The sequence below is a fragment of the Lissotriton helveticus genome, chromosome 4_1, assembly GCF_964261635.1.
Source record: "Lissotriton helveticus chromosome 4_1, aLisHel1.1, whole genome shotgun sequence".
Taxonomy (NCBI): domain Eukaryota; kingdom Metazoa; phylum Chordata; class Amphibia; order Caudata; family Salamandridae; genus Lissotriton; species Lissotriton helveticus.
This window is the reverse complement of record NC_136063.1, coordinates 1,458,559,803-1,458,585,587: the sequence shown is the minus strand read 5'-3', so window position 1 is coordinate 1,458,585,587 and position 25,785 is coordinate 1,458,559,803. Positions and strand designations below refer to the sequence as shown.

The 25,785-nt window shown below is 46.9% G+C and overlaps 1 protein-coding gene across 2 annotated transcripts in view; it reads left to right on the top strand.

Annotated features, from left to right (window-relative positions):
• LOC144829176 (enoyl-CoA delta isomerase 2-like) overlaps positions 1–25,785 on the top strand; it is a 530,023-nt gene that overhangs the window by 322,007 nt on the left and 182,231 nt on the right. For both annotated transcript variants that reach the window (XM_078688045.1, XM_078688046.1), the window contains exon 7: positions 8,236–8,356. In XM_078688045.1, the coding sequence (XP_078544171.1) occupies positions 8,236–8,356 (121 nt within the window). The remainder of the gene's footprint in view (positions 1–8,235; positions 8,357–25,785) is intronic.

Below are 25,785 nucleotides of genomic sequence, written 5' to 3'. Positions count from 1 at the left end.
GCTGGTGGTGGTGGGTCGTCGTTTTCTTGAAGGTGAAGTGGACGCAGCTGTGGTCCGTCCATTGAAGCTCTGTGGCGTGGCTGAAGTCGATGTCTTTGCTGGGTGAGAAGACAGCGTCGAGTGTGTGTCCGGCGAGGTGGGTGGGGGTGGACACCAGTTGCTTGAGTCCCAGGTTGGCGAGGTTGTCGAGCAGGGTGCTGGTGTTGCGGTCGTTGTTGTTCTCCAGATGGAAGTTGAGGTCTCCCAGGAGGATGTAGTCAGCGGAGGGGAGGGCATGTGGGCTGACGAAGTCGGCTATGTCCTCGCTGAATTGTGTGCGTGGTCCAGGGGGTCGGTAGATCAGGGTGCCTCTGAGGGTGGTGTTCGGGTTGGTGTGGATCTGGAAATGCAGGTGTTCGGCGGTGGTCAGGGAGTTGTCGGTGCTGGTCGTGAGACGGATGGTGCTCCTGTGGATGATGGCGATGCCTCCTCCCATCTGGTTGGCGTTTCGGTCCCTTCGGACGATCTTGTAGCCTTCTGGGATGGCGATGGCGATGTCGGGAGCTGAAGAGGCGTTCATCCAGGTCTCCGTGAGGAAGGCAACGTCTGGAGCTGTGGTGTCGAGGAGGTTCCAGAGTTCGATGGCATGTCTGTGGACGGAGCGGGTGTTGAGCAGGATGCACTTGAGGTGGGTGCTGCTGGTGTTCGACTTGGCGGGTGTTGGTGCGAGGCAGGTCCGGATGCAGGAGAACTTGCAGGCGTGGCAGCTGAAGGGTCCCTGGGTGCGTCGTGGTGTGGCTTGGTGGCACTCTGGGCGTCGGCCGGTGTTGAGTGCGCTGAGGGTGGCGGTTGAGTACGTCCTGCGGGTCGGTCGGGGTCTTCGTGGGCCAGGGGTCCTGGCGCTGGGCGCGGTCCGGTCGCGGACGGGCGCAGACGGGCTTACCTTTGGCGCGCCTTCGGCGCACAATCGGCGCGCCCGCTGCGCGTTCGCACGGTCGCCATTTAAGGCGAAGTGCGCGGGTGGGCGGAGCAGCTGGGAGGCGGGAGCGGGGAGGGTACAGAATAGAAAAAGGGGCGGGGAAAAGCGGCGGTGGCGGGAAGGGAGGGCGGAGGGCGGCGAAGGTAGGCGGACAACAAGGAAGGAAACCACAACACGGGGGAAATAAAAATTAAACAGAACGGGCACAAATTCTCAACAAAACAAGGAAAACAAGGAAAAAAACAAAGTTATATAAAACAGGCACAAATGTTAGACAAAACAAGGGCAAAACAACCGCAGCGGCGCCCGCCGGCAATCGGCAAAACGAGGCAGCAGCGAGGCAGGGGCAGGCAAGGGGCACACGCAGCAGCTGGTGGCCGTGCGGCGCGGGGGTGTCCCACAAATTCATGTAACGCATCACACTGTTTCCAGTCTAGCATTTATTTCAGGAAGGCACCCAGAGTACAAAACAGATCAAACATTCCGCCCGCCTCCACCGCTCCTTTGTTTTGTAAGTTGATATCTTAGTGTCTCCATCCTACATGCCTTATTTATGGTACTTTCTCCTGATGGTAAATGTGCTTCTAGAGGCTGTGACGATGCACGGAATCCTTAAACTGCAGGCACGTTCTAAAATCTAACTGGAAAAAACAGAATAGAAACGCTTACCTTTTTTTTGCCTTGTAAGCTTGTTTCCTGCTTATCGTATCTTTTCCACAGATTCTTTCAGTCTGTGAAAATCACCATTTGTTGGTGAGTAGCTCTTTCAGTGAGATCTGGTCAATGAGTATATATACTTCCTTTCAGGAATCGTATGTCTTTTACACAGTGTTGGGGTCCCTTTTGTATCAATGTATGTTAAAATGACAAAATAGTAAGATAATACTGCTACGGAACGTGCTGCATAGTTTAGCCAACTTTGCCACATAATTTGGTCCTCCATTGCAGTATAACCAGGGTTATGGACAGGGCCACTAGAATTATGCGGGTTTAACTGCCTAATTATAGATTTACACACAATCCTCTATCTGCTGCATAATCTGCACATAAAAAAAAAGTTTTTAACTCAAACAGACAACGTTACTAACAAGCATTTACAATGCAACGGTTTTGCCTTTGGAAAAGTTAGAGCTATTGGCAATGTAAAGGACAATGCCATTTATTTATCTGTTTTCAAAACCAACACATAAATACAAATGTTGTCATTTACAATGCCAATAGCTCAAACTTTTCCAAAGGCGAAACCGTTGCATTGTAAATGCTTGTTTCAAATTATGCTTGCTTATAAATTTCTACTGAAGGTAATCAGGCAGACTCATTTACGTTACTCGCCGTATTTCACTTTGGCACTAACGCTAACCTTCACCATAGTGTTTTCATTGAGATAAATACTCCCCCAATGCTAAACATGATCTGCACATTTCTATCCTCCCCAGCTAGCTTCAAACGTTTCTCTTTAAGTGTGCATTTCTTAATTTAGACTAATGTCTTTATGTAACATTTTATATGTCTGGATTAACCATGCCGCTGGCAATATGGTGCTCAGTTTTTATTGTCCACCGAGACCGCGGGCACGCACTGTAGTACCCTGGCGTTTTCCCCCTGTTTTTGAAAGATCGCTAGATATTGTTAGAATAACAAGACAGTGGCGTATGCCCAAGCTTAACTTCCAGGTCGATAAGTCAGAAGCATCTGAGAACTTGAGAACAAGTCTTCTTTGTGGCTTAACTATTACCTGGCTTTATTTTGATAGTCTCATCCATATTTATTGTGGGAGTTAATAGTTGTCCCTCTGAAATAAAAGCAAAAGAAAGTAAGAAGAAATAAAAATAAACGGGGGAAGAAAAGCCATTGAAACATCACAGTGGTCAGTTACAACATTTGGGATATCCTTTAACGGTCTCCTAACACGTTTAGCGATTTCTCTGGTGGGAAAATGGGTATTATACATGAGAAATTTCTCCATAGTTCATGGAGGTTTGAAAACGAAGGTGGAAAAGTCTAAAGAGTTCCATAGTTTAGTATGGGAGAGCGCCACGGAGTGAATTGTAGAGTTAAGTTATGTACATCGCTTTGAAAACTTAGCCACTCCTGCCACAGCTTAATTGATAAGACTTTGGAATTCTCCCAGTTACATAAAATGATTTTGCATGCCAGAGTCAGCATTAGGTCCAGCAGGTCACAATCGTTATCATTTTGTAATTGGGGGTCTGGGGGTCCTAGGAGCACGTAAGAGAACTCCCTGGTTGTGTTGGCGTGAAATGTCTCTGATACAGTCGAAGATTTTGACCCAGAATGATTGGAGCAAGTGGCAGTGAAATAACATGTGTGAGAGGTCGCCTTCCTCTTTGTTACAGTTCCAGCAAAGGGGGGACTCAATAAGGTTAATCTTGTGTAGTCTGATTGGCATAAGGGTGTGGAATTTAATAAAATATCTACTAGTCCGTGGGGCAAGTTGCTTCATAAATCTACTTGTCCTGTAACAAAATCCACTTGTCCCTTTTTGGGCCATATAATGCGCCAACAAATTATGGCAGCAATCTCATTATATAAGAGCTCTGATACAGCCTTTCTGATTATGCCAGGGCTCATACCATAGTAGGGTTGGAATACTAACAATTCCGTTTCTTTGTCACATTTCCGCAGATCTACTTACTGGGCCTGAAGATAGTTGTAAGCAATCGTTCCAGGGTTAGAATGCCCTTTTGAGTCTATGCAAACCTATTACCTAAAATGTTTTAACCCCTTGTGTGCTCAGGACGGCCCCGGCCGTCCTACGTCACGGTGGGCATGTGCTCAGGACGGCCAGGGGCCATCCGAACGCCGCCGATTCCCCAGCGCGGCGCAAATTCGCCACCTGTGCGGAAGAATGAATTAGTAGGCGGAGTTCGAACGGCCCCCGGCTGTCCTCCGCACATGCCTACCGTGACGTAAGACGGCCCCCGGTCGTCCTGAGCACGCAAGGGGTTACGCCCCCTAATTACATCCCCACACCGCGGCGGAATTCAGTTAAGGGATTTCCCCAACTCTTCTCTAATCTTTTCCCATACTGAGAAATGTTGAAAATGTACTCCTGACAATGGCAGACATAAAACTTGTTCTAAGTCTGGGAAAAAAGTGGTTGGAGGGAAAGTGAACTTGCAAACACTCAACAGATTTTTGCATGAGCAAATCTATACGTGCATATTTGCTCATGCTAAAATGCAGTTTACAAATATTTTCTAGGAGTACTATTTCTTGGCCTACTTCTGTAAATTGTTGTGAATTCACGAAAGATGTACATCTGCACTTAATGCAAGGACATATACCATGGGTGCACTTTTGAGACGTTCACTAATAATTGGGCCCCTTATTATGTCTCTCTCCCCTTTGTCTATATGCTGGCTTCACTGTGAGTGACAGTATTCTGCTCTTTCACAAGGAGCATATTGACTCACAAAGTAATTTTGTTCAATGCTACTACTGTGGCAATGTGTGCTTTTTGAGACCAAATACAAGTTTTGCTTTTGCCAATGTTTGTTATAATTGTGATGACTCAGCAGCTCCCACACCAATAAGGTTTTACAAAAAGCCTGCCTAAACAAAAGGCACATTGACAAAACAAAAAGGCCGACCACCAATTTCAGACTTCCTGGCTTTGCCAGTGCTTGTTTATTTTTTGATCCCATAATCTTATTGAAACGGGTGGCACTGATTTTCCATTATGAATAATTGCCAGCGTATATCAACACCTTTTAATAAATGATGCTGCAAAGAAATGGTACCTAAAATTTTACAGTAGTTTAGCTAAATGTATTTTTCTGATTTCCATTTTTTGTGAATATTTTATTTTGAAAGCAAAGAATCATCAATCTTGCTTTCAAGCTTCTGCAAATATTTTCATCTAATCAGAAATCATTCTGGGAGCATTAAACATAGCCTCATATTGCTAAACTTTGAAAACGTGTGTGTATACATTTTTATACTACAACTACTGTCAGTAGTGCAGTCTGAGCTTACTACATTTATTTAGAGCGCTCACCCTAATAACAAAGGTTTTGCATTAATGAACTATAGATACAAATTTTAACAGCATTAACACATGTATACAAATATTACCTAAACTGCAGGCAATGTCCTTCCCTGATTCATAATGTCGTACTGTAAACTGGCAGCCTAAGGGTTTGTGCTGTAGAGGGTTGGGCCTACTTGTCCCAAGGACAAAATGCACGTGAAAACTTGTTACCCTTGACCCTAAACAATATGTCCTGGGCGTCAGGCTATAGGAATTCCACATCCCTGTCATAATTCAAGTATTATGCAAGTCTAGATGTCTTTCCTGACCTGAAAAGAATGTTACTGTTGATCATACCTAGGGTCTTCTTCTAGGTCCAGTATCTTCATGATCGGGTAACAACTTCATTAATGTATTGAGTCATTACTTCTTTTAGAGACATGTGGCCTATATCATGAAATATGAGAGTTAGCATTTAGGTCTAACCTACAGGTCACTTGCTGTCGAGGTGTCCATCTTATGGTCTTCTGCTTTTTCCAGAAATCTCCTGAGAGCTTCGCCCTCTGTGAAGAGGTGGCGAGTGCCTTGAATAACTACTCGTTATCTTGCCGGTCCTGCGAAGGAGAACTGGTATCCTAGCTCTTTCAGCCTGGGTCGAAGAGCCAGAAAACTTTTCCTCGACTCAACGTCGTTTTAGAGTAGACTTGTGCAATAAAAAGTTTGTTGCAATTCCTTTCCATGCGATGTGATTCGGTTTCCTCATAAAGGACAAGATAAGCTCTACATGCTGGTATATTAGTGGGTTGCATACTCTCTGTCTTGGATGTAGTTGATTCATCATTCTTTTGGCAGGAACTACATGTGCTCTATCAAATTCCAAGGGTTTGTCAAATGTTAAGTTGGTGAGCTGCAGCAGCCATTTTTCTAGAAAGTTCACACATGAGCCCGCCTCATCCTCAATGCCTTCTGGCACACCAAACATGCGCAGATTGCCTCCGGTTTTTGTCCTCCAACTCGGATAACTGTTTGGCAAATGCGTTTGCAGAGGATCAAGTTTTGATACGGACTATTGGGTGCAGGTCATCCCGTCCTCAAGGTGGCTTATTCTGTTTTCCGCTTCAACCAACCTACTGTTAGTTTCTTTGACGTCTTCGCAAATTGCAGAGATCTCTGTTTGCATAGAGTATGCGTTACTCTTTAGTGGATTTTGCTAGGTCATGGACCTCTACAAGTTTCGTTAGTATCGTTTCCATCATTGCATTAATGTCTTGTTTATTTTTGACAGTTGAGTCTGGGTTCGGGGATTAGATTTAACTCTTTTGAGATTTGACTTGTTTTATTTCTCCACCATCATGGCATCAGTGTCTTTCCCGTTTCTAGGGGATCACATAAACACAGTTACTGGTTACTTGGATGGGGTACGACCACTCCAGTAATATTCTTAGTGGACCAGCACACCGTCGTGTACCTTGACAGTTTGTTCAGCACCGTTAGTGCAGTATATTTTTGTTCCTCTAGTTGTCTAGGTTAGTCTATTTGGATGTGGAAGACTTTGCCAGTATTGTTCCTAGCGGATCAGTACGCTGCCATGTGGGTGTACCAATGATTCTGTGCATTGCGGTGATATGTGTTTATTCCACCAGCCGACTTGTTTTTTTGGGAGGAATAGAAACTCTTAATGTTTTTGTCACTGACCGGTTTATTTTCAATATTGCACAGGCATGTTATTTAATCATTCATGCTGGAGCCGGGCATCCCGCACTGTTAAGATTCAAAATTGTTAAACTTCAGTTATGCAGGTCCGTTACCCAGCTAATTCATTTGTGTTTCCACTGGCATCTCGCAATGGTGAGGATAAAATTTATTCAGTTCTTAAAGCACTCAGATATTGCTTGTTCACTCGCTTTAATAATACCGGACATTCATGCTTGTGATTTTATTCTTTTGTCGGATCACTATTTCAGGCTCTAGTAACTAGTTGGTGGGATCATATCCTCTGGCACATAGACAGCATCTCTCGGAGAATTTACGTATTTCTCGCTATGTAGGATCACAGTGGATCGTTAAGGCGTTTCTTTGGGGCAGAGCTGCTCGCTCACATCGCCATCTTCCTTAATGTCCAAGCCACGCCCCCTAGTAGTAATTGTAACTTTTAATAGCATACAAGACCAGTGGATATGCCTTATGACTTTTTAATCAGTTGTTGCTTTTTCTTTGTGAAGTATGCAAGCAAATTTTAAAAAGTACATTTTGGTTGTGAGAACTATACTTGTTGTCCGTGGCTTCCTTGACTTTAGCACAGAAATGCCTCTGATAGAAATTGAATGCAGATTATTAGAATAATAACGATTTAATTCCAAAAGGTGACTCTTTCAACATTGAGGTTACAAATAATAAGTTGACCTCTCATTTCAATGTATTGTATCTATCCTTCGAGAGCCTTGTTCATAGTTTCATGTTTTTTAGTGGTGTAGGCTAGGCTCTAGAGGGTTATACGGGCTCCCTCCCTCCCTCCTTTATGCTTTCACAGAAACTTAAAGTACACCAACAGTGAATCACATTTGTTCACTAAAATGTGTTATCCAGCTCTTAGTAGGCCTCCTTTCTTAAGCATGGCTATTACAGTGTCGAATTTCACACGCAGATACCGGGGACGGCTCTGCAAATAATTACAAGCATGCAACCAAGTCATTCATTGCTCTGCTGTTGTCACTAAGTGCTTTACATGACTTTCATTCCATGTAATTTAAATCCTTGTAACACATAACATGCAGTACTCTAAGAAAGCTAGACGTCAAATTTGAGCAAATTGATATTGAATGTCCAAGAAATGTTCTTGTTGGATAAAAGATTTGTTTTCCAAATCTCAAGAATCATAAAGTAAATCTTTATTTAACGAACTAACAAATAATATCGTTGGACAATGGTTTTTTGAACTATTTTAAGTAAGTTTTCACAATAAATAAACATTTCAGTTTGAGCCTTTGTTAAATAGTGGCCGCAGGTTTTTTTTTTTTCCAAACTATAGAATTTGATATTTGCCGTTCTAAGCCTTTCCTGTCGCACGCTTTGATTCCATTTCCCTAGTGTTTAGTTCTCTGCAACCTCTGCTATAATTTTGGAATCATTTGTGTTTTTTGTTTTTTTTAAGTTGATAGGCAATGCACATATGAAACCTGTCCTAAAATTGTTCATGTATTCTAATGCGCACTGTGTGATGTTTTTCTATCAACATTCTAATCCAATCAAAACAGAAACTTCATGTTCCACTCTCTATTTGCAGGAGATTTGTGAGTAGTTTCATCGACTTCCCCAAGCCACTTATTGCAGTAGTAAATGGCCCAGCTGTTGGGGTCTCTGTCACCGTACTTGGATTGTTCGATATTGTGTACGCTACAGACAGGGTAAGTTCTCTTAAGTATTGCATGGTATTTAAACCCACTTAGGCCTGAAGGGCAGAAGCCTTAAAGGCAGTGCTTAATTTGTGTTGGTGTTTTTCAGTAACGGGTCATGTTTATGGGATTATTCCACATGATGGTGCTATGTGTTTATCTTGAACCTGAATTATCATTGCTTTGGGAGAGGATGTATCCGTTTAGAGTGGTCGACCTCGAAGCTGGGGAACCGGGTTCGAGTCTCGGCAAGGACGCTCAACATCCTGTGATTCTGGGCAAATCATTCCATCTACCCGTGCCTAACAAAAATTCATTTGTCCATCTGTAACGAAACTGGTGCTCATGTAAAGCACCCTGATACCCGATGTCTTAGGTGTATTTCGCGCTATAAAAACTCTTTAAAAAATGCCATATCTTGCTCATGGGTTAAGCTGGTACAGCCCTTCTGTAGCAATGGCAGGGCTGTTGGTGGTGCCAGCAGCAGTGGAATCATGAGAAGTTCCTTCGGCTCTGACCATAAGTTTTTTTTACAAACCAAGAATTGTGTGGAGACCGTTTTTTTTCTTCAGCTAATCTGGGCATGTTTGCCAGTGGTACTGAATGGTCTTTTCCCCATTATCCAGTATTTGACTAGCTGAGAGTAGATAGCACTCTTATGAAGGAGTTTACTTTCAGAAATCTATTTTCCCCTAGTATTAATTAGTTAAAGCCTTGGAGGGCTTGTGTGTGATCTACCTTTACTTTTATTAGGCAAAGAAAAAACAAAAGTGTAGAGAAAAATACTTCTCAGAGAGAATTGTTGAATTTAATCATTCTGCTAGACACTTCGTTTCAAGGCTCATCTGGAAAAACTTCAACAACCGTGCTCCTCAATGCTGAAAGGTGGCATCATGCAGCTTCGCACAGACTTCGTACCGTGCAGGAAGTGAGGGAGCAGAGCTGCTCAGAATCAACACCCCTGCACTTATGTCTGTTCCTTTCTTCCAGGAAGGAGATGTTGGTCCCACACCAGTTGTCCGGTCACAACTATAAGTTGTGAGACAATATGCCTTGTTGCACCCGAAGACGATCCAGGGCCCGGAGCCAAAGCTTTACATCACCAAACAGAAAATGTTGTGGTGAAAGTACAGGTCTCGCTCTCACCCCAAGTCGCAGCCCTAGTCCTAGTCACAAATCTGCTCCCACAAGAAATCTAGTTCCTGCTAAAGGTTTTTGGGTAAGTCAAGGTCCAAGCACATCACATCACTCTTGCTCAAAATAGAAGGTGTGAGGGTTTTCGGATGCACATTATACTCCTTTCAAGTCCTTGGTTCCAGAACCAATTAATCATCTGGTACTGTTGTGCCTTGACTTCCTTGGCCAATGTCTAACCCCGCGGCAGATAGCGGCTCCCCGGGCAGGTGTGCTGTAAACCTTTGGTGTGATTCTGACTCCCTCTGGCTTGCCTTCAGGCTCCAATGACCCGCATGGGCCACCAGTTGTCTTACTCCTGGATGATCTGGATTACAGGGCATATGCCAACTCTGGTACAGACTTCTATACTGGTCCCAGGATCCAGGCTGAGTCACGAGTTTGACGGATGTTTCACTACAAATTCATGACAATGCATCTAGTTGTTATGGTGCTGACTCTAACCCGATGGTTTTACTTCAGCCCAACTATTGGCTGAAGCTCCATTCTCTTTTTAGCTCTGATTCTGACCCTATACACAGAGGTTTTCTCACAACACTGATGAGGAGAAGGTGGAGGGTATGGGCTATTCCCCTCTGAATATGTATTATACTTGGATTTTCAAAATGCTAGTGGCTAGACACCTTTCCTGAAATGGAGATCGACTGACCATATGGGCTACCAGCTGAAGAAAGTGCCTTGTTTGCACTGGTTGCCCGGAGGGCTGCCAGTGTGCTAAATCTGCAGTTGCCCGCCATTGAGGCAAAAATAAATGTTCTGACAGAAATTCCCCAACCCGTGCCAATGACCTGCAAGTCCTTACCACTATTTAATGATGACCTCACTGATGCTTTGATGGCTACATGGCCCAAACCTTGTTCTTGCTGTCAGTGAGCTGGCCAGTAGCCCGTGACATAGGCCTGCACCCAGAGATCCACATTTTGTAACCAAGCACTCTACACCGGAGAGTCACATTGTGCAGGCTTCCAATATCAAGGCCAATTCTAATTCCTTTCCAAACACAAACAGTACTCTAGACATGGCATTCAAAAGGATTGATGCATTTGGAAAAATAATGTTGTCTTCTGCACGTTTAACCTTTTGGCTATAAATGTGGTTTGTTTAGTGGGCAGGTACACCCATACTCTGTGGGACCTGGCTTGCAAGATGTTGCTGGCTGATCCCTGGAGGGATTTTCTCTGACTCGATGATACATTTCATTTGTTTCAGAATTTTCAGTAGTCCTGTCGATCCTGTGGATCACTGTCTGTGCCCAAATATACTTTTTTTTAAATTAATTCACAGAGCGAAAAGGGTCCTTCCAAATAGACCCCTTTTCTTTTGTGAATGGGTGACCACTTCCTTTGCGGTCTCAGTAACCTTTCAATATTTTATGACAAGATTTCGGTTACAAAACTTTGATACATAGCATACAGTTTCGGCATTGGGAAGGGGCAGCTGCAATCCCCTTACGAATACTGAATCGGTATCCATTTGCAATTCCATTTTATGAGTTAGAACAACTTTTCTGACTACTAAAATAGGATTAGTATGTCTTATAAAGCATTTTTACAGTTACAAACGAAATCGGAGCTTGTTACCATGGAACTTCTTTGGGCAGATTTACTATTGTCCTAATTTGTAATTTCGGATACTGCAACTATTTTATTATTGGCTTACATTTTTTTTTCTCCAAATTATGTAAATTACATGCTGTTTCTCATTTACTTCATGTGGGGAGTGTATAATTCAGGAGATACATTTGTTTTTCATTCTGCGCTCTAAAAGTATTCAACTAAAACCAAATGATCATTAACAGTTTAAAATATTTAATTAGGAATCCCAAGTTGGTAACTGTTCTATGATTCTCCAGTTGTGTGCAAATATTGTGACAGATTCTAACTTTACTATATTAAACACATTTTGGTTATTACCATAATTCTGAGGTGCTTATCTATTCTATGGTTTGTTTGGAAAAACTTCCGGTACAGTCAGGAACTCCATCCAGCAATGAAGAAAAAGCATCACAGTAAATTAGAAACCCACTGCTATGTTGGGGAAAACACAGGACCCTGTTCACAAATCTTTTTTAGGTCTCATCCTATTAATCGCGCAAGCGATAATAGGACAAGAGTATAGAGGCTCATCCAAGCTCTGAAACCATCGCGGATTAAGTCGAGTGCATGTGCACATGCACGCGCTTTTTACCATTTGCTCCCCGAGCCGCCTGCCTCCGAGAGCTTCACTTCAAAGGGATCCGCTCCCCCGCCCACTGCTTCACACTTTTCACGCCCGCCAGGCCGTGTCTCGCATTTCTCCCCCTCCCCCCCAATTATTCACCCCTGCTGTTGCTGCCCACGGCCTCCCCACAGCAATGCCAAGAGCTTGTTTTTTTTTTAAAATTCCAACACTATCTTAATAGACGTGATAGCGTAGCCGCTCCTCTACTTTTCTACTGCTGGTCTATCCATGCTTTTCGGCATCTTTACTCATCTTTTCCTATTGTTTTGTCAGTTACACTGGCTTTTTAATTTTCGTATTCAGGCACCGGATGATTTGTTCACAGATTGAAAACTTTATTGTACCATGTTGGGTATTCTCGCTCATTTTGGATTGACACACTGGAACTTCTTTCTCTCACAGTCGGTTTATAGTGTCTATTGCACTCGATAGTCTACTTCCGGATTTGATCACTATTTACTTCCAGGGTATTATTTTTTCAATCTTTTCACACCGCGAACACTGAGCACGCTCAATTCTGAGTTTTTCACAGGTACGGATTCACTCTCGTTACTGCATGGAACCGTGGTCACTTCAGAACACTGCACGTGTGCGCGTTTGTTTTACGTGGGCTTTCTATTGTTTTTATAATCACCATTGAACTCGTGCACTAGTTCGTCTAATTCCTGTTCGTTGATTTGATCACAGGCACAAATTTAAACTTTCACCGCATGGAACTGCGGTCACTTTGGTAGGATGCACGTCTGCGCGCCAGTTTTACTTGTTCAATGATCACCGACCATGTGAATCATTTCGTTCTTTGCCTTATATTTGTTCATTTTTTAACGTGTCTACAGCATCGCTTAATTATTCGGCACTGCTGGTTAAAACACCCAACGAGCAACTTTCAGTTGTTCCAAGCATGTTTAAACCATACTGCACATTTATATTCTTTTTGACCTTATTTACTCTTCTTATTTTTGAGCACTGAGCATACCACTTTCATTTCGTTCGTTTTTTTTTTTTTGTGCCTTTCTGCCCCCTGTTAGACTAGTTTTTTTGTGCCCTTCTGCCCTCTGTTAGACTCGTTTTTCCCTTGTTTTTCTGCCCTTCTGCCCTCTGTTAGACTCGTTTTTTGTGCCTTTCTGCCCTCTGCATCACCACATCATCACTCAGCGCTACCCCAGCATCCCTCAGCACCACCACATTATCACTCGGCACCACCACATTATCACTCGGCACCACCACATTATCACTCGGCACCACCACATTATCACTCAGCACCACCACAGCACCACCCAGCGCCACCCCAGCATCACCCAGCGCCAGCCCAGCGCCACCCCAGCGTCACCCAGCGCCACCCCAGCATCACTCCGCACCACCACAGCACCACTCCGCACCACCACAGCACCACTCCGCACCACCCCAGCATCACTCTGCACCACCCCAGCATCACTCAGTACCACCACAGCATCACTCCGCACCACCACTGCATCACTCCGCACCACCACTGCATCACTCCGCACCACCACAGCACCACTCCGCACCACCACAGCACCACTCCGCACCACCACAGCATCACTCTGCACCACCACAGCATCACTCTGCACCACCACAGCATCACTCTGCACCGCCCCAGCATCACTCTGCACCGCCCCAGCATCACTCTGCACCGCCCCAGCATCACTCTGCACCGCCCCAGCATCACTCAGCACCGCCCCAGCATCACTCAGCACCGCCCCAGCATCACTCTGCACCACCCCAGCATCACTCTGCACCACCCCAGCATCACTCTGCACCACCCCAGCAGCACTCTGCACCACCCCCAGCATCACTCTGCACCACCACTGCATCACTCCGCACCACCACTGCATCACTCCGCACCACCACAGCACCACTCCGCACCACCACAGCACCACTCCGCACCACCACAGCATCACTCTGCACCACCCCACCATCACTCTGCACCACCCCAGCATCACTCTGCACCGCCCCAGCATCACTCTGCACCGCCCCAGCATCACGCAGCTCTGCCCCAGCATCACGCAGCTCTGCCCCAGCATCACTCAGCACCGCCCCAGCATCACTCAGCACCGCCCCAGCATCACTCAGCACCGCCCCAGCATCACTCAGCACCGCCCCAGCATCACTCAGCACCGCCCCAGCATCACTCAGCACCGCCCCAGCATCACTCTGCACCACTTCAGCATCACTCTGCACCGCACCAGCATCACTCTGCACCGCCCCAGCATCACTCTGCACCGCCCCAGCATCACTCTGCACCACTTCAGCATCACTCTGCACCGCACCAGCATCACTCTGCACCGCCCCAGCATCACTCTGCACCGCCCCAGCATCACTCTGCACCGCCCCAGCATCACTCTGCACCGCCCCAGCATCACTCTGCACCGCCCCAGCATCACTCTGCACCGCCCCAGCATCACTCTGCACCGCCCCAGCATCACTCTGCACCGCCCCAGCATCACTCTGCACCGCCCCAGCATCACTCTGCACCGCCCCAGCATCACTCTGCACCGCCCCAGCATCACTCTGCACCGCCCCAGCATCACTCTGCACCGCCCCAGCATCACTCTGCACCGCCCCAGCATCACTCATGATGCGGGTCGTGGCGCCTGGGTTGCTCTACTTCCGCCGGCCTACTTAAGGCGGAACCTTCGGACGACCTTCCTTGGCCAATTGGTGCCTGCAAGGTTAGGAGGTAGACGCTGTGTTGAAGGGCTGCGCGATTCTGCGCTAACGCGCTCATTTTTAATAATTATTATAACGTTGCTTTTCTTCTGTGTATGATTTGTGATTTTAAAACAAATATTTCCTATTTGCCTTAGCGCTTGTTCTGGCCCCTCACCTGCATTTAAAACATTATTCTGCACCGCCGTTTGGTGGGCCCGGTTCTGGGGTGGTGAGGGAGCGCCATGCTGGTGTAGCCTGCGAAGCCTGACGCCGCCATCTTGGTGCGGGTCGTGGCGCCTGGGTTGCTCTACTTCCGCCGGCCTACTTAAAGCTCCACCTATTTCAACGCGCAGCGGTGACGCGCAAGGTGGCGCCTTCCCTGCGCCTGAGTCGTGCCAGAGTCCTGCCCGTCTGCGCCCGTCAGCGTTCCGGCAGCAGACGGTGCAGGACGGCTGGCAGGCTCTTTTTAAGTGGCTGGTATTGTACGTTTTTAAATTTTTTAATATGTGCTATTTTTATTCTTCGGAGACTCTTTCCGATCTCCGTCCGCCGTTAGGGCGCTGCCACTCGGTTTTTCCGGGACATCGGACTTTAAGGAAAGGGTGTCAGGTTTGTGGCTGGCGAGCCCCTCCATGTAATAGACCAAAACATATTTTTCCGGAGACTACTATTACCTGCCTACTCCTTAATACACGTTCATTAGGCTGTCATGCCTTAGATATATGGAATTTGCTTGATAACTCCGATATATCCTGTCTTTTTCTTACGGAGACATGGTTGAGCGATACCTCGGCCCCAGACTTAGCCAACGCCATCCCACCTAATTATTCCATCATTAGGAGAGATAGAACATCTGGGCGTGGGGGCGGTGTAGCGATTATAGTCAACAATAAGCTGCACTGCACCACTTTTGCGGTAGATAACATCCAGAACACCGAGGCGCTGGGTTTCACTCTTCATTTGTCTCCCCATTATGCTTGTACCGGTATTTTGGTATATCGCACTCCTGGTCCTTTAGGTTCTTTTCTGGACGAGCTACAGGTTGCTCTTTCAGTTCCATGTCTCAAATCTAAACATTGTTTATTTTTGGGCGACTTGAATATACACATGGACGAGGCTGCAAACCCCGATACGACGAAACTTATGGAGGTTACGGCAACTTTAGGACTCACTCCTTTCATTCATGACCCCACTCACAATAAGGGTCATACTTTGGATCAAGTATTTTCCACTGTGTTGATCAACGTACTCGTTCCTCAACCCGTATTATGGTCGGATCATTCTCTAATCACCTTTAGTCTTTCAAGTGTCTCTTCTCCCAGATTGAACCCCGTTAGCTCTGCCAAACGTTTGTTTAGGCCGTTTCATCTGCTATCTAGTGATACGTTACTCCAGGTTTTGGCTCGTTCACCTTGCACTTTGTCCGGTGATGTGGAAATTGACCTACCCCGTTATACGGAGTGGCTCACAGTCATACTGGCGGATCTCGTGCCTGAGAAAGTTGTCAAACCTGGAATGAAACGTTCTTCTGCTCCTTGGTTTTCATCTAAGCTTAGAGAAGCACGTCAAAATTGCAAGAGAGCCGAAAGAACTTGGAGGAAAGACTATAACCCTCGTGAGAGAGAAAAATTTAAAGATTTGACCAAATCCTATCATAGGATGATTTGGAGCGAAAAAAAATCTTATCTTGAGCGGCGGATTGACGAATCGGATAATTCCTGTAAGGAGATTTTTAAAATTGTTAGAGACTTCACTTCCCCATCCTTAGCCACCTCTGTGCAGTGTCATTCAGAATCTTGGCTGAATGAACTTGCACATTATTTTGTTGAGAAAATAACCGCTATTCAAGCCGACCTTGCCATTCACTCCAACCAGCCTCGGGCTGTGGATCCTGATGCTATTTCTCTTACAATTCCCACCCTCTGGGAATTCCCGCAGCTAAGCCTTGCTGCTTCATTAGATCACCTGACAGGCTTGAAATCGGGCTCCCCTCTTGATCCTTGCCCGGTCTCGTGTCTTAACAAAATAGCCTTTGTGCTAAATAGTCCCATTAATTCCATTCTAAATTCCTCATTGTCTTCTGGCATTGTGCCACAGGCCTGGAAGAGCGCCTGTATTATTCCTTTAATTAAAAAACCAACTTTGGATCCCATCATACATGCCAACTATAGGCCTATTTCTCTCCTCCCTGCTCTGGCAAAGGTGGCGGAAAGACATGTGCACCGATCCATCTCCGATTTTATCGAGATTAACAACTTATTGCACAATACTCAATCTGGGTTTCGTGCGAATTACAGCACAGAGACCGCATTACTGGAAGTCACCACCGCCATCAGAGAGGTCTTAGACTCGGGAGGAAAGGCCATGTTGGTTATGTTAGACTTGTCGGCGGCGTTCGACACCGTTCCCCATGACACTCTCCTAATTCGACTCTGGGATTGTGGCCTTAGGGGGACGGTGTGGAAATGGCTTAAATCATTTCTAGCCAACCGTCGACAAACGATCTGGGCGCCACCTCACTCCGCAGCTATGTCAGCCCTGGAAGTGGGGGTCCCTCAGGGGTCTATTCTTAGTCCCCTGCTTTTTAACATCTTTATGGCCCCCCTTGCAGAGGTTGCGGAGTTGTTCGGCGCCCAGATCGTGTCTTACGCTGACGACACCCAGCTCTTGTTCACTCAGAATAAGAATGAGGTGTTTGATGGGACCCGTATCAGAGGCTGCTTAGAAGCAGTCTTTGATTGGTTCAAGAGACACGGCCTGAAATGCAACTCCGACAAATCGGAGCTGCTTTTTTTCGGGTGTGTCTCTGAACCAAACTGGAAAAACTGGTGGCCTCAGGATCTTTTTCCTCCTGCCAATGCCAGTACCAAGGCTAAAAATCTTGGTATTATTGTTGACAATGAGTTGACTTTTGGACTTCAAATAGCCTGTCTTGCAGGGAAGTGCTTTGGTATCCTGCGGATGCTCAGGAAATTCCTCCCTTTGATTTCTCTGAATCATCGAAGGGTTATTGTCCAGGCACTGGTAGGGTCGCGCCTGGACTATGTTAATGTCCTTTATTTAGGTCTTCCTAAATATCTTGTAAGGCGACTTCAGGTTGTGCAAAACTCAGCTGCTCGGGCCATTTACGGTCTACCTAGACGAGCTAGTGCTTCGAATCTGCTGAAGGAATTGCATTGGCTTCCTATAGCCAAAAGGGTGCTGTTTAAAAGCCTGACGCTTACCTATAAGGCCCTCCATGACTTGGGCCCTAGGTATATCAGTAAGCGCCTTGCTCTGTACCAACCGAGCAGAGCTCTTCGCTCCGCCTCCTTGTCTAAAATGCTCGTTCCATCCATCAAACGAGCCAGACAAGGGGGGCGCTCGTTTCATTACCTGGCCCCACGTGCTTGGAATGAACTTCCAATTGCTCTTAGACAGGCCCCTAGTCTGTTGTCTTTTAGAAAGGCATTAAAAACATGGCTTTTTATTTAGGAATTGTGATGTCTTTTATTCTCAGTTATGTTTCCTTTCCATTAAAGGTCCTCTTCGCCAAAGCGCCGGGACACTCCATTGCGAGTAGCCGTTGCGCTATAGAAGAGCCAATTAACATAACATAACATAACTCTGCACCGCCCCAGCATCACTCTGCACCGCCCCAGCATCACTCTGCACCACCCCAGCATCACTCTGCACCACCCCAGCATCACTCTGCACCACCCCAGCATCACTCTGCACCACCCCAGCATCACTCTGCACCACCCCAGCATCACTCTGCACCACCCCAGCATCACTCTGCACCACCCCAGCATCACTCTGCACCACCCCAGCATCACTCTGCACCACCCCAGCATCACTCCGCACCACCCCAGCATTACTCCGCACCACCCCAGCATCACTCAGCGCCACCACAGCATTACTCAGCACCACCACCCCAGCACCACTCAGCACCACCCCAGCATCACTCAGCACCACAGCAGCACCACTCAGCACCACAGCAGCACCACTCAGCGCCACCCCAGCATTACTCCGCACCACCCCAGCATCACTCAGCGCCACCACAGCATTACTCAGCACCACCACCCCAGCATTACTCCGCACCACCCCAGCATCACTCAGCGCCACCACAGCATTACTCAGCACCACCACCCCAGCACCACTCAGCACCACCCCAGCATCACTCAGCACCACAGCAGCACCACTCAGCACCACAGCAGCACCACTCAGCGCCACCCCAGCATTACTCCGCACCACCCCAGCATCACTCAGCGCCACCACAGCATTACTCAGCACCACCACCCCAGCACCACTCAGCACCACCCCAGCACCACTCAGCACCACCCCAGCATCACTCAGCACCACAGCAGCACCACTCAGCACCACAGCAGCACCACTCAGCGCCACCCCAGCATCACTCCGCGCCACCACATTATCACTCAGCACCACCACATTATCACTCAGCACCACCACATTATCACTCAGCACCACCACAGCACCACTCAGCACCACCACAGCACCAACACAGCACCACCACAGCACCACTCAGCACCACCACATTATCACTCAGCACCACCACATTATCACTCAGCACCACCACAGCACCACTCAGCACCAACACAGCACCACTCAGCACCACCACATTATCACTCAACACCACTCAGCACCACCCCAGCATCACTCAGCACCACTCAGCACCACCCCAGCATCACTCAGCACCACCCCAGCATCACTCAGCGCCACCCCAGCATCACTCAGCGCCACCCCAGCATCACTCAGCACCACCACAGCACCACTCAGCACCACCACAGCATCACTCAGCAACACCACAGCACCACTCAGCGCTACCCCAGCATCAATCAGCACCACCACATTATCACTCAGCACCACCACATTATCACTCAGCACCACCACATTATCACTCAGCACCACCACATTATCACTCAGCACCACCACATTATCACTCAGCACCACCACATTATCACACAGCACCACCACATTATCACTCAGCACCACTCTGCACCACCACAGCACCACTCTGCACCACCACAGCACCACTCAGCGCCACCCCAGCATCACTCAGCACCACCACAGCACCACTCAGCACCACCACAGCATCACTCAGCACCACCACAGCACCACTCAGCGCTACCCCAGCATCAATCAGCACCACCACATTATCACTCAGCACCACCACATTATCACTCAGCACCACCACATTATCACTCAGCACCACCACATTATCACTCAGCACCACCACATTATCACACAGCACCACCACATTATCACTCAGCACCACTCTGCACCACCACAGCACCACTCAACACCACTCCGCACCACCACATTATCACTCAGCACCACCACATTATCACTCAGCACCACTCAGCACCACCGCAGCACCACTCAGCACCACCACAGCATCACTCGGCACCACTCAGCACCACCACAGCACCACCACAGCAACACTCAGCACCACCACAGCACCACTCAGCACCGCCACAGCACCACTCAGCACCACCACTGCATCACTCAGCACCACCACAGCATCACTCAGCACCACCACAGCACCACTCAGCGCTACCACATTATCACTCAGCACCACCACATTATCACTCAGCACCACCACATTATCACTCAGCACCACCACATTATCACACAGCACCACCACATTATCACTCAGCACCACTCTGCACCACCACAGCACCACTCAACACCACTTCGCACCACCACATTATCACTCAGCACCACCACATTATCACTCAGCACCACCACATTATCACTCAGCACCACTCAGCACCACCGCAGCACCACTCAGCACCACCACAGCATCACTCGGCACCACCACAGCACCACTCAGCACCACCACAGCACCACCACAGCACCACCACAGCACCACTCAGCACCACCACAGCACCACTCAGCACCACCACTGCATCACTCAGCACCACCACAGCATCACTCAGCACCACCACAGCATCACTCAGCACCACCACAGCACCACTCAGCGCTACCCCATTATCACTCAGCACCACCACATTATCACTCAGCACCACCACATTATCACACAGCACCACCACATTATCACTCAGCACCACTCTGCACCACCACAGCACCACTCAACACCACTCCGCACCACCACATTATCACTCAGCACCACCACATTATCACTCAGCACCACCACATTATCACTCAGCACCACTCAGCACCACCGCAGCACCACTCAGCACCACCACAGCATCACTCGGCACCACCACAGCACCACTCAGCACCACCACAGCACCACCACAGCAACACTCAGCACCACCACAGCACCACTCAGCACCACCACAGCACCACTCAGCACCACCACTGCATCACTCAGCACCACCACAGCATCACTCAGCACCACCACAGCACCACTCAGCGCTACCCCATTATCACTCAGCACCACCACATTATCACTCAGCACCACCACATTATCACTCAGCACCACCACATTAGCACACAGCACCACCACATTATCACACAGCACCACCACATTATCACTCAGCACCACTCTGCACCACCACAGCACCACTCTGCACCACCACAGCACCACTCAACACCACTCAGCACCACCACATTATCACTCAGCACCACCACATTATCACTCAGCACCACTCAGCACCACCGCAGCACCACTCAGCACCACCGCAGCACCACTCAGCACCACCACAGCATCACTCGGCACCACCACAGCACCACTCAGCACCACCACAGCACCACCACAGCAACACTCAGCACCACCACAGCACCACTCAGCACCACCACAGCACCACCACTGCATCACTCAGCGCAACCCCAGGTTATAGGTGTCACATTTGCGAAAGTTATAACTATTGGCATTGTAAATGACAAAGCTATTAATTTAGCTATTTTCAAAACCAACACATAAATAAAAAAATTGTCATTTACAAGACCAATGGCTCAAACTTTCCTAATGCGAGACCTATTGCATTGCAAATGCTTGTTTCTATGTGTAGGTATATAACTTGGTGGTGTTTTTGGTGGGAATTATTCCTTGTTCCTAGGAGTAAATCATGCTTACTAAAGGGGGAAAAAGCTTTTTGATTCCGGGTAATGAGTAATCAGATGTTGGAATTCAGTACTACATTTATATTGAGAGGATTACAATTAAAAGGTTTATGCTTTTGTATAGAAATGAAGGTATTGTATTGAAAACGAAACAAGTGCTTAGGAGTATGTTAAAAAATGTATCTGTTTTTATTTGGCTACTTAGAGCCGTTGATCCAAGGCCCCATTTGCCAAGTCTGTTTACATGTCTCATTATTATTATTATTATTATTATTATTATTATTATTATACAATTAAGAACTAGTAGAGTGACAGTACGATTTTCTAACCTACTTCAACTCGTCTCAAATCTAATCTTTCCATTATGGTTTTTCGAAGCAAAGTTGTTAGAGCCCTAGCCAAAAGGATTATTTATTTATTTTTCAGTAGTTCTATAGCGCTGCACATCTTTCTTTACTTCAGTGTGCTCAAACATTTGAAAGAAGTCTACTTTGAGAAAGCATAGGAAGAGGTTTGTTGGATTAGGTGCGGTGGGAAACTTTATCTGTCCCTGTTATCCAAGACGTTCACTTGGAAGAGAATGTAAATAACCGAGCTTCCAGGCGTGTGTTTTTTAACTACTAGTAATGACAGTTGGTCCACAGGTGTGGGTACATGGTATTCATGGTCCAGTGCTTCTGAATTTTTTACTTCTGTCGACCCCTACTTAATCATTACTGGACCTCCGGGATGCCCATTGAATTAATATTGAAATTCAGGGACCCCCACTGAGTAGTTACTGGAAGACGAGCCCCCAGACTAAGCATTTTTGATGATTCAAACGACAAAACAATATGCAACAAATACCAAAACAGGCCTTAATCAAACAAATACATGTAGCGGTCTTTTATCGTCTTCTTTATATTATCTACCTATAGACTAGGTATGGCAGTATTACTAACTAATGTTTACAATCTTCTTGCTTGTTATATACATTGCTGTTTTTAACCTATGCCATGTGATGTTAAGCGCTCTGATACCCAAGAGTCTAGTTCGCGCTATAGAAAACTGTCTATAAATAAATAAATAAATAAGTGATAAAACATTTTATTTAATTTGCAAGGCCACTCATCGTCCATACTATATTCTGTTTGATGCACTTGCACTGTTCCTTCGAATCAATCTAAGGATACTAATTTAAATTTTAGCCTCAGATTTCAAAATCTTTCAGATTTAAAGAACATTTAAAAATGTTCAGTTGTAAGTTATGCTTCATTTATATACACTTAATTAGTCTGTTAATATTTTTTAATTTCTAATCAGTCATAGACCTCCTAAGAAGCCAGGACAAGAACCGCTGCCATAGTCTATATACCTGGTGTTAGAACTGGGGGTCTCTATTTGGCAATGGTATACACCTTTGTCCAAATAGGAACCCTTGCTTCTAAGTCAGGATAAGGGGATTACACTACTAGATAACCCCTGCTCACCCCCTTCGTAGCTTGGGACGAGCAGGCAGGCTTATCTCAGAGGCAGTGTGTTAAGCATTTGTGAATATACAAAGCAATACAGTGAAAACACTACAGATGGACACCACACAGGTTTTATGAAAAAATAAGTATTCTTTATGTAGAAAGTTGACTTAAAGATGGTAAAAGTTACTTAGTTCAAGTTGGTCATAAATGCAACACAGTTCTCACAAAAGTACCTGGATGCGTTACGCAAAAGAAACAAAAGGCTTGCAGAGTGGGAGATGCATCTGTTCCGTGCTTCGGAGAAGATGATGGGTTGTGCCTCAATGCTTGTGCAGGGTTGGGGATGCGTCTTGATCCTTACCGGAGCGGAGATGATGCATAGATTCTCGTCCTGTGGCCTAGTTGCGATATGCAAGATGGCGCCTCGATGCAATGCGACAATCCGGGTGCGATGCGACAATCCGGGTGCGATGCGATAAGATGTCGCGGTTGATGCAACGACGTGAAGACGATGCGTGCACTCCCAGCGGCCGTGCGGCGAACTCTGTAGCTTTGGAGTCACGACAGGCCCTGCGACGTGCTTCTCCGGGGATGCGACGGCGACCTTGCGGCGGCAACATGCTTCTCCAGTGATGCGCCGGGTAACAGCTTTGACGAAGACACGCTTCTCCGGCGATGCGACAGCTGCGTCACGCTTCTCTTGATGCGTCGCGCTTCCAGCTCCCAGCGGCACGCAGGCTTTTGTAGACGGAATTCCCAGCAAGGAAACTCTGAGGGGAGCTGGAGGTGAAGTCCCTGAGACTTCAGCAGGAGACAAGCGCAAGTCCAAGCCCTTGAAGTAATATTCTTCAAAATTATGACAGTTCTGTAAAAGTTCCTTCTCCTTTCCTTGGCAATAAAGAAACCACTTCAGGCCAACCCAGCAAACAGCACACTGGCAGAGGGGCAGTCCAAACTCCTGCAGCTTCCTTGGTTCTTATCCTTGGCAAAAGGTTTGTCTTGTTCCCATAAGTGATCTAAAATCTTGGAGTCTGGGTCCCCATATTTATACTACTTTTCTCTTAGTTCTCTGACGGCAGAGAGGCCTCTGCCTAGTCCAAACCAGTTCTGGTCAGTCCTGGAGCACTTTGTTGACAAGACTCCTTCTTTCCTTTCACAGTGTAGGCCAGGGACATCAGACACACCACAGGGAGTGGAGCCCGCATTGTTGAGGGAAGGCACAGCCCTATGCAGATCCCAGGTGCAACTCCTCCCTCCCATCTGCATGCACATCTCTCTATTCAGCACTGTGCTGACTCGCCTTCTCTCCTGGAATACCCAGGCCCTGTCACTCAAACTCCAGACAAGGAATACACAACCTAGCAGAGGCAGGCTTGGATAGTTAGGCAAGGAAAATACCAACTTTCTAAAAGTGGTATTTTGAAACACAGAATGTTTAAACCAACTAAACTAAAAGGTGTATTTTATCATTCTGAGTTCAGGCATACTAAATTCGAATTTCTACCATGTTCCCTGAGTCAGCTAGGATTATAAGACGTAATAATCTAACTGCCCATTCTGGCCTATAGAGAACAGGTAGCCTTGCAATAGTGAAATACAAAAATGGCTGTAATTCACTATTAGGACATGCCACACATACCAGGGCATGTCCTACCTTATCCTTATAATGCACTCTTCTCTTGGGCCTACCATAGGGGTGCCTGATATGAAGAAAAGGGAAGGTTTAGGGACTGGCAAGCGGGTGCACTTGCCAGGTCGACATGGCTGTCACAGACTGCACACAGGCCTTGGAATGGCAGGCCTGAGACACACTTTACAAGCTGCTTCTGTGGGTGGCACAACCAGTGCTGCAGGCCCACCAGCAGCATTAGGTTTATGAACCCTGGGCATACATGGTGCACTGTACTAGGGTCTGACAAGTAAATCAAATAACCCAATCATGGAGCCACTGATCAGTACTTCAGTTTAACATAAGGAGCACTTGCATTGTGGCACTGAATAGCAGTGGCACAGTGCCCAAAGCATAAAACCAGCAAAACATATCAAAAACAGAGGAGGCAATCAGTAAAAATGGAAGGAAGATTCACGCCAATGACGCCAGGTCTAACACCAGGGCTCTCAAGGATCCAGCTCCGTATTTAATTTAGTTAAGGGTCCATTTGTGGATTAAATGTGCTGTCGCTGAAAGTGTGTTTTTGGTTGGAAATGGTTGGTTTTGGTTGCAGAATGTGTTGATGACTGGAGAAAGCATGGAGAAACAGCAAAACCCTGGAAGCACGCATCGCGTACAGGGCCGCCACTGCGGCACATCACCAACACATCAGATCTACGAAGAGAACATTCATTCAGGACAGAATCCTCTCCAAATCTCACAATTCCAAGGAACTCGTTGGCATTATTCAAGAATTCACCAGACCTTACTATGAAACCACCGACGTCCCTTCCTCAAACTCCGCTTCTTTCATCACAAAAAACAGAGGAGGCAATCCGTAAAAATGGAAGGAAGACTCACGCCAATGACACTAGGTCTAACACGTGTCCCCTCCAGCTGAAATGTGGGGAGAACTACCATTCCCCTTGGGAGTTCTCTTCACTAAGGCGGAAAAATCTGGGCAGGCCATCAGCGTTGGCGTGTTCTGTACCAGGGCGGTGTTCCACCATAAAGTCCATCCCCTGTAGGGAAATGGACCACCTCAACAACTTTGGGTTCTCACCCCTCATTTGCATTAACCATCTGAGGGGCCTGTGGTCGGTCTGAACTAGGAAGTGAGTCCCAAACAAGTATGATCTCAATTTCTTCAGTGCCCATACCACAGCAAATGCCTCGCGTTCAGTTGCACTCCACCTCTGTTCCAGTGGAAGTAACCCCCTACT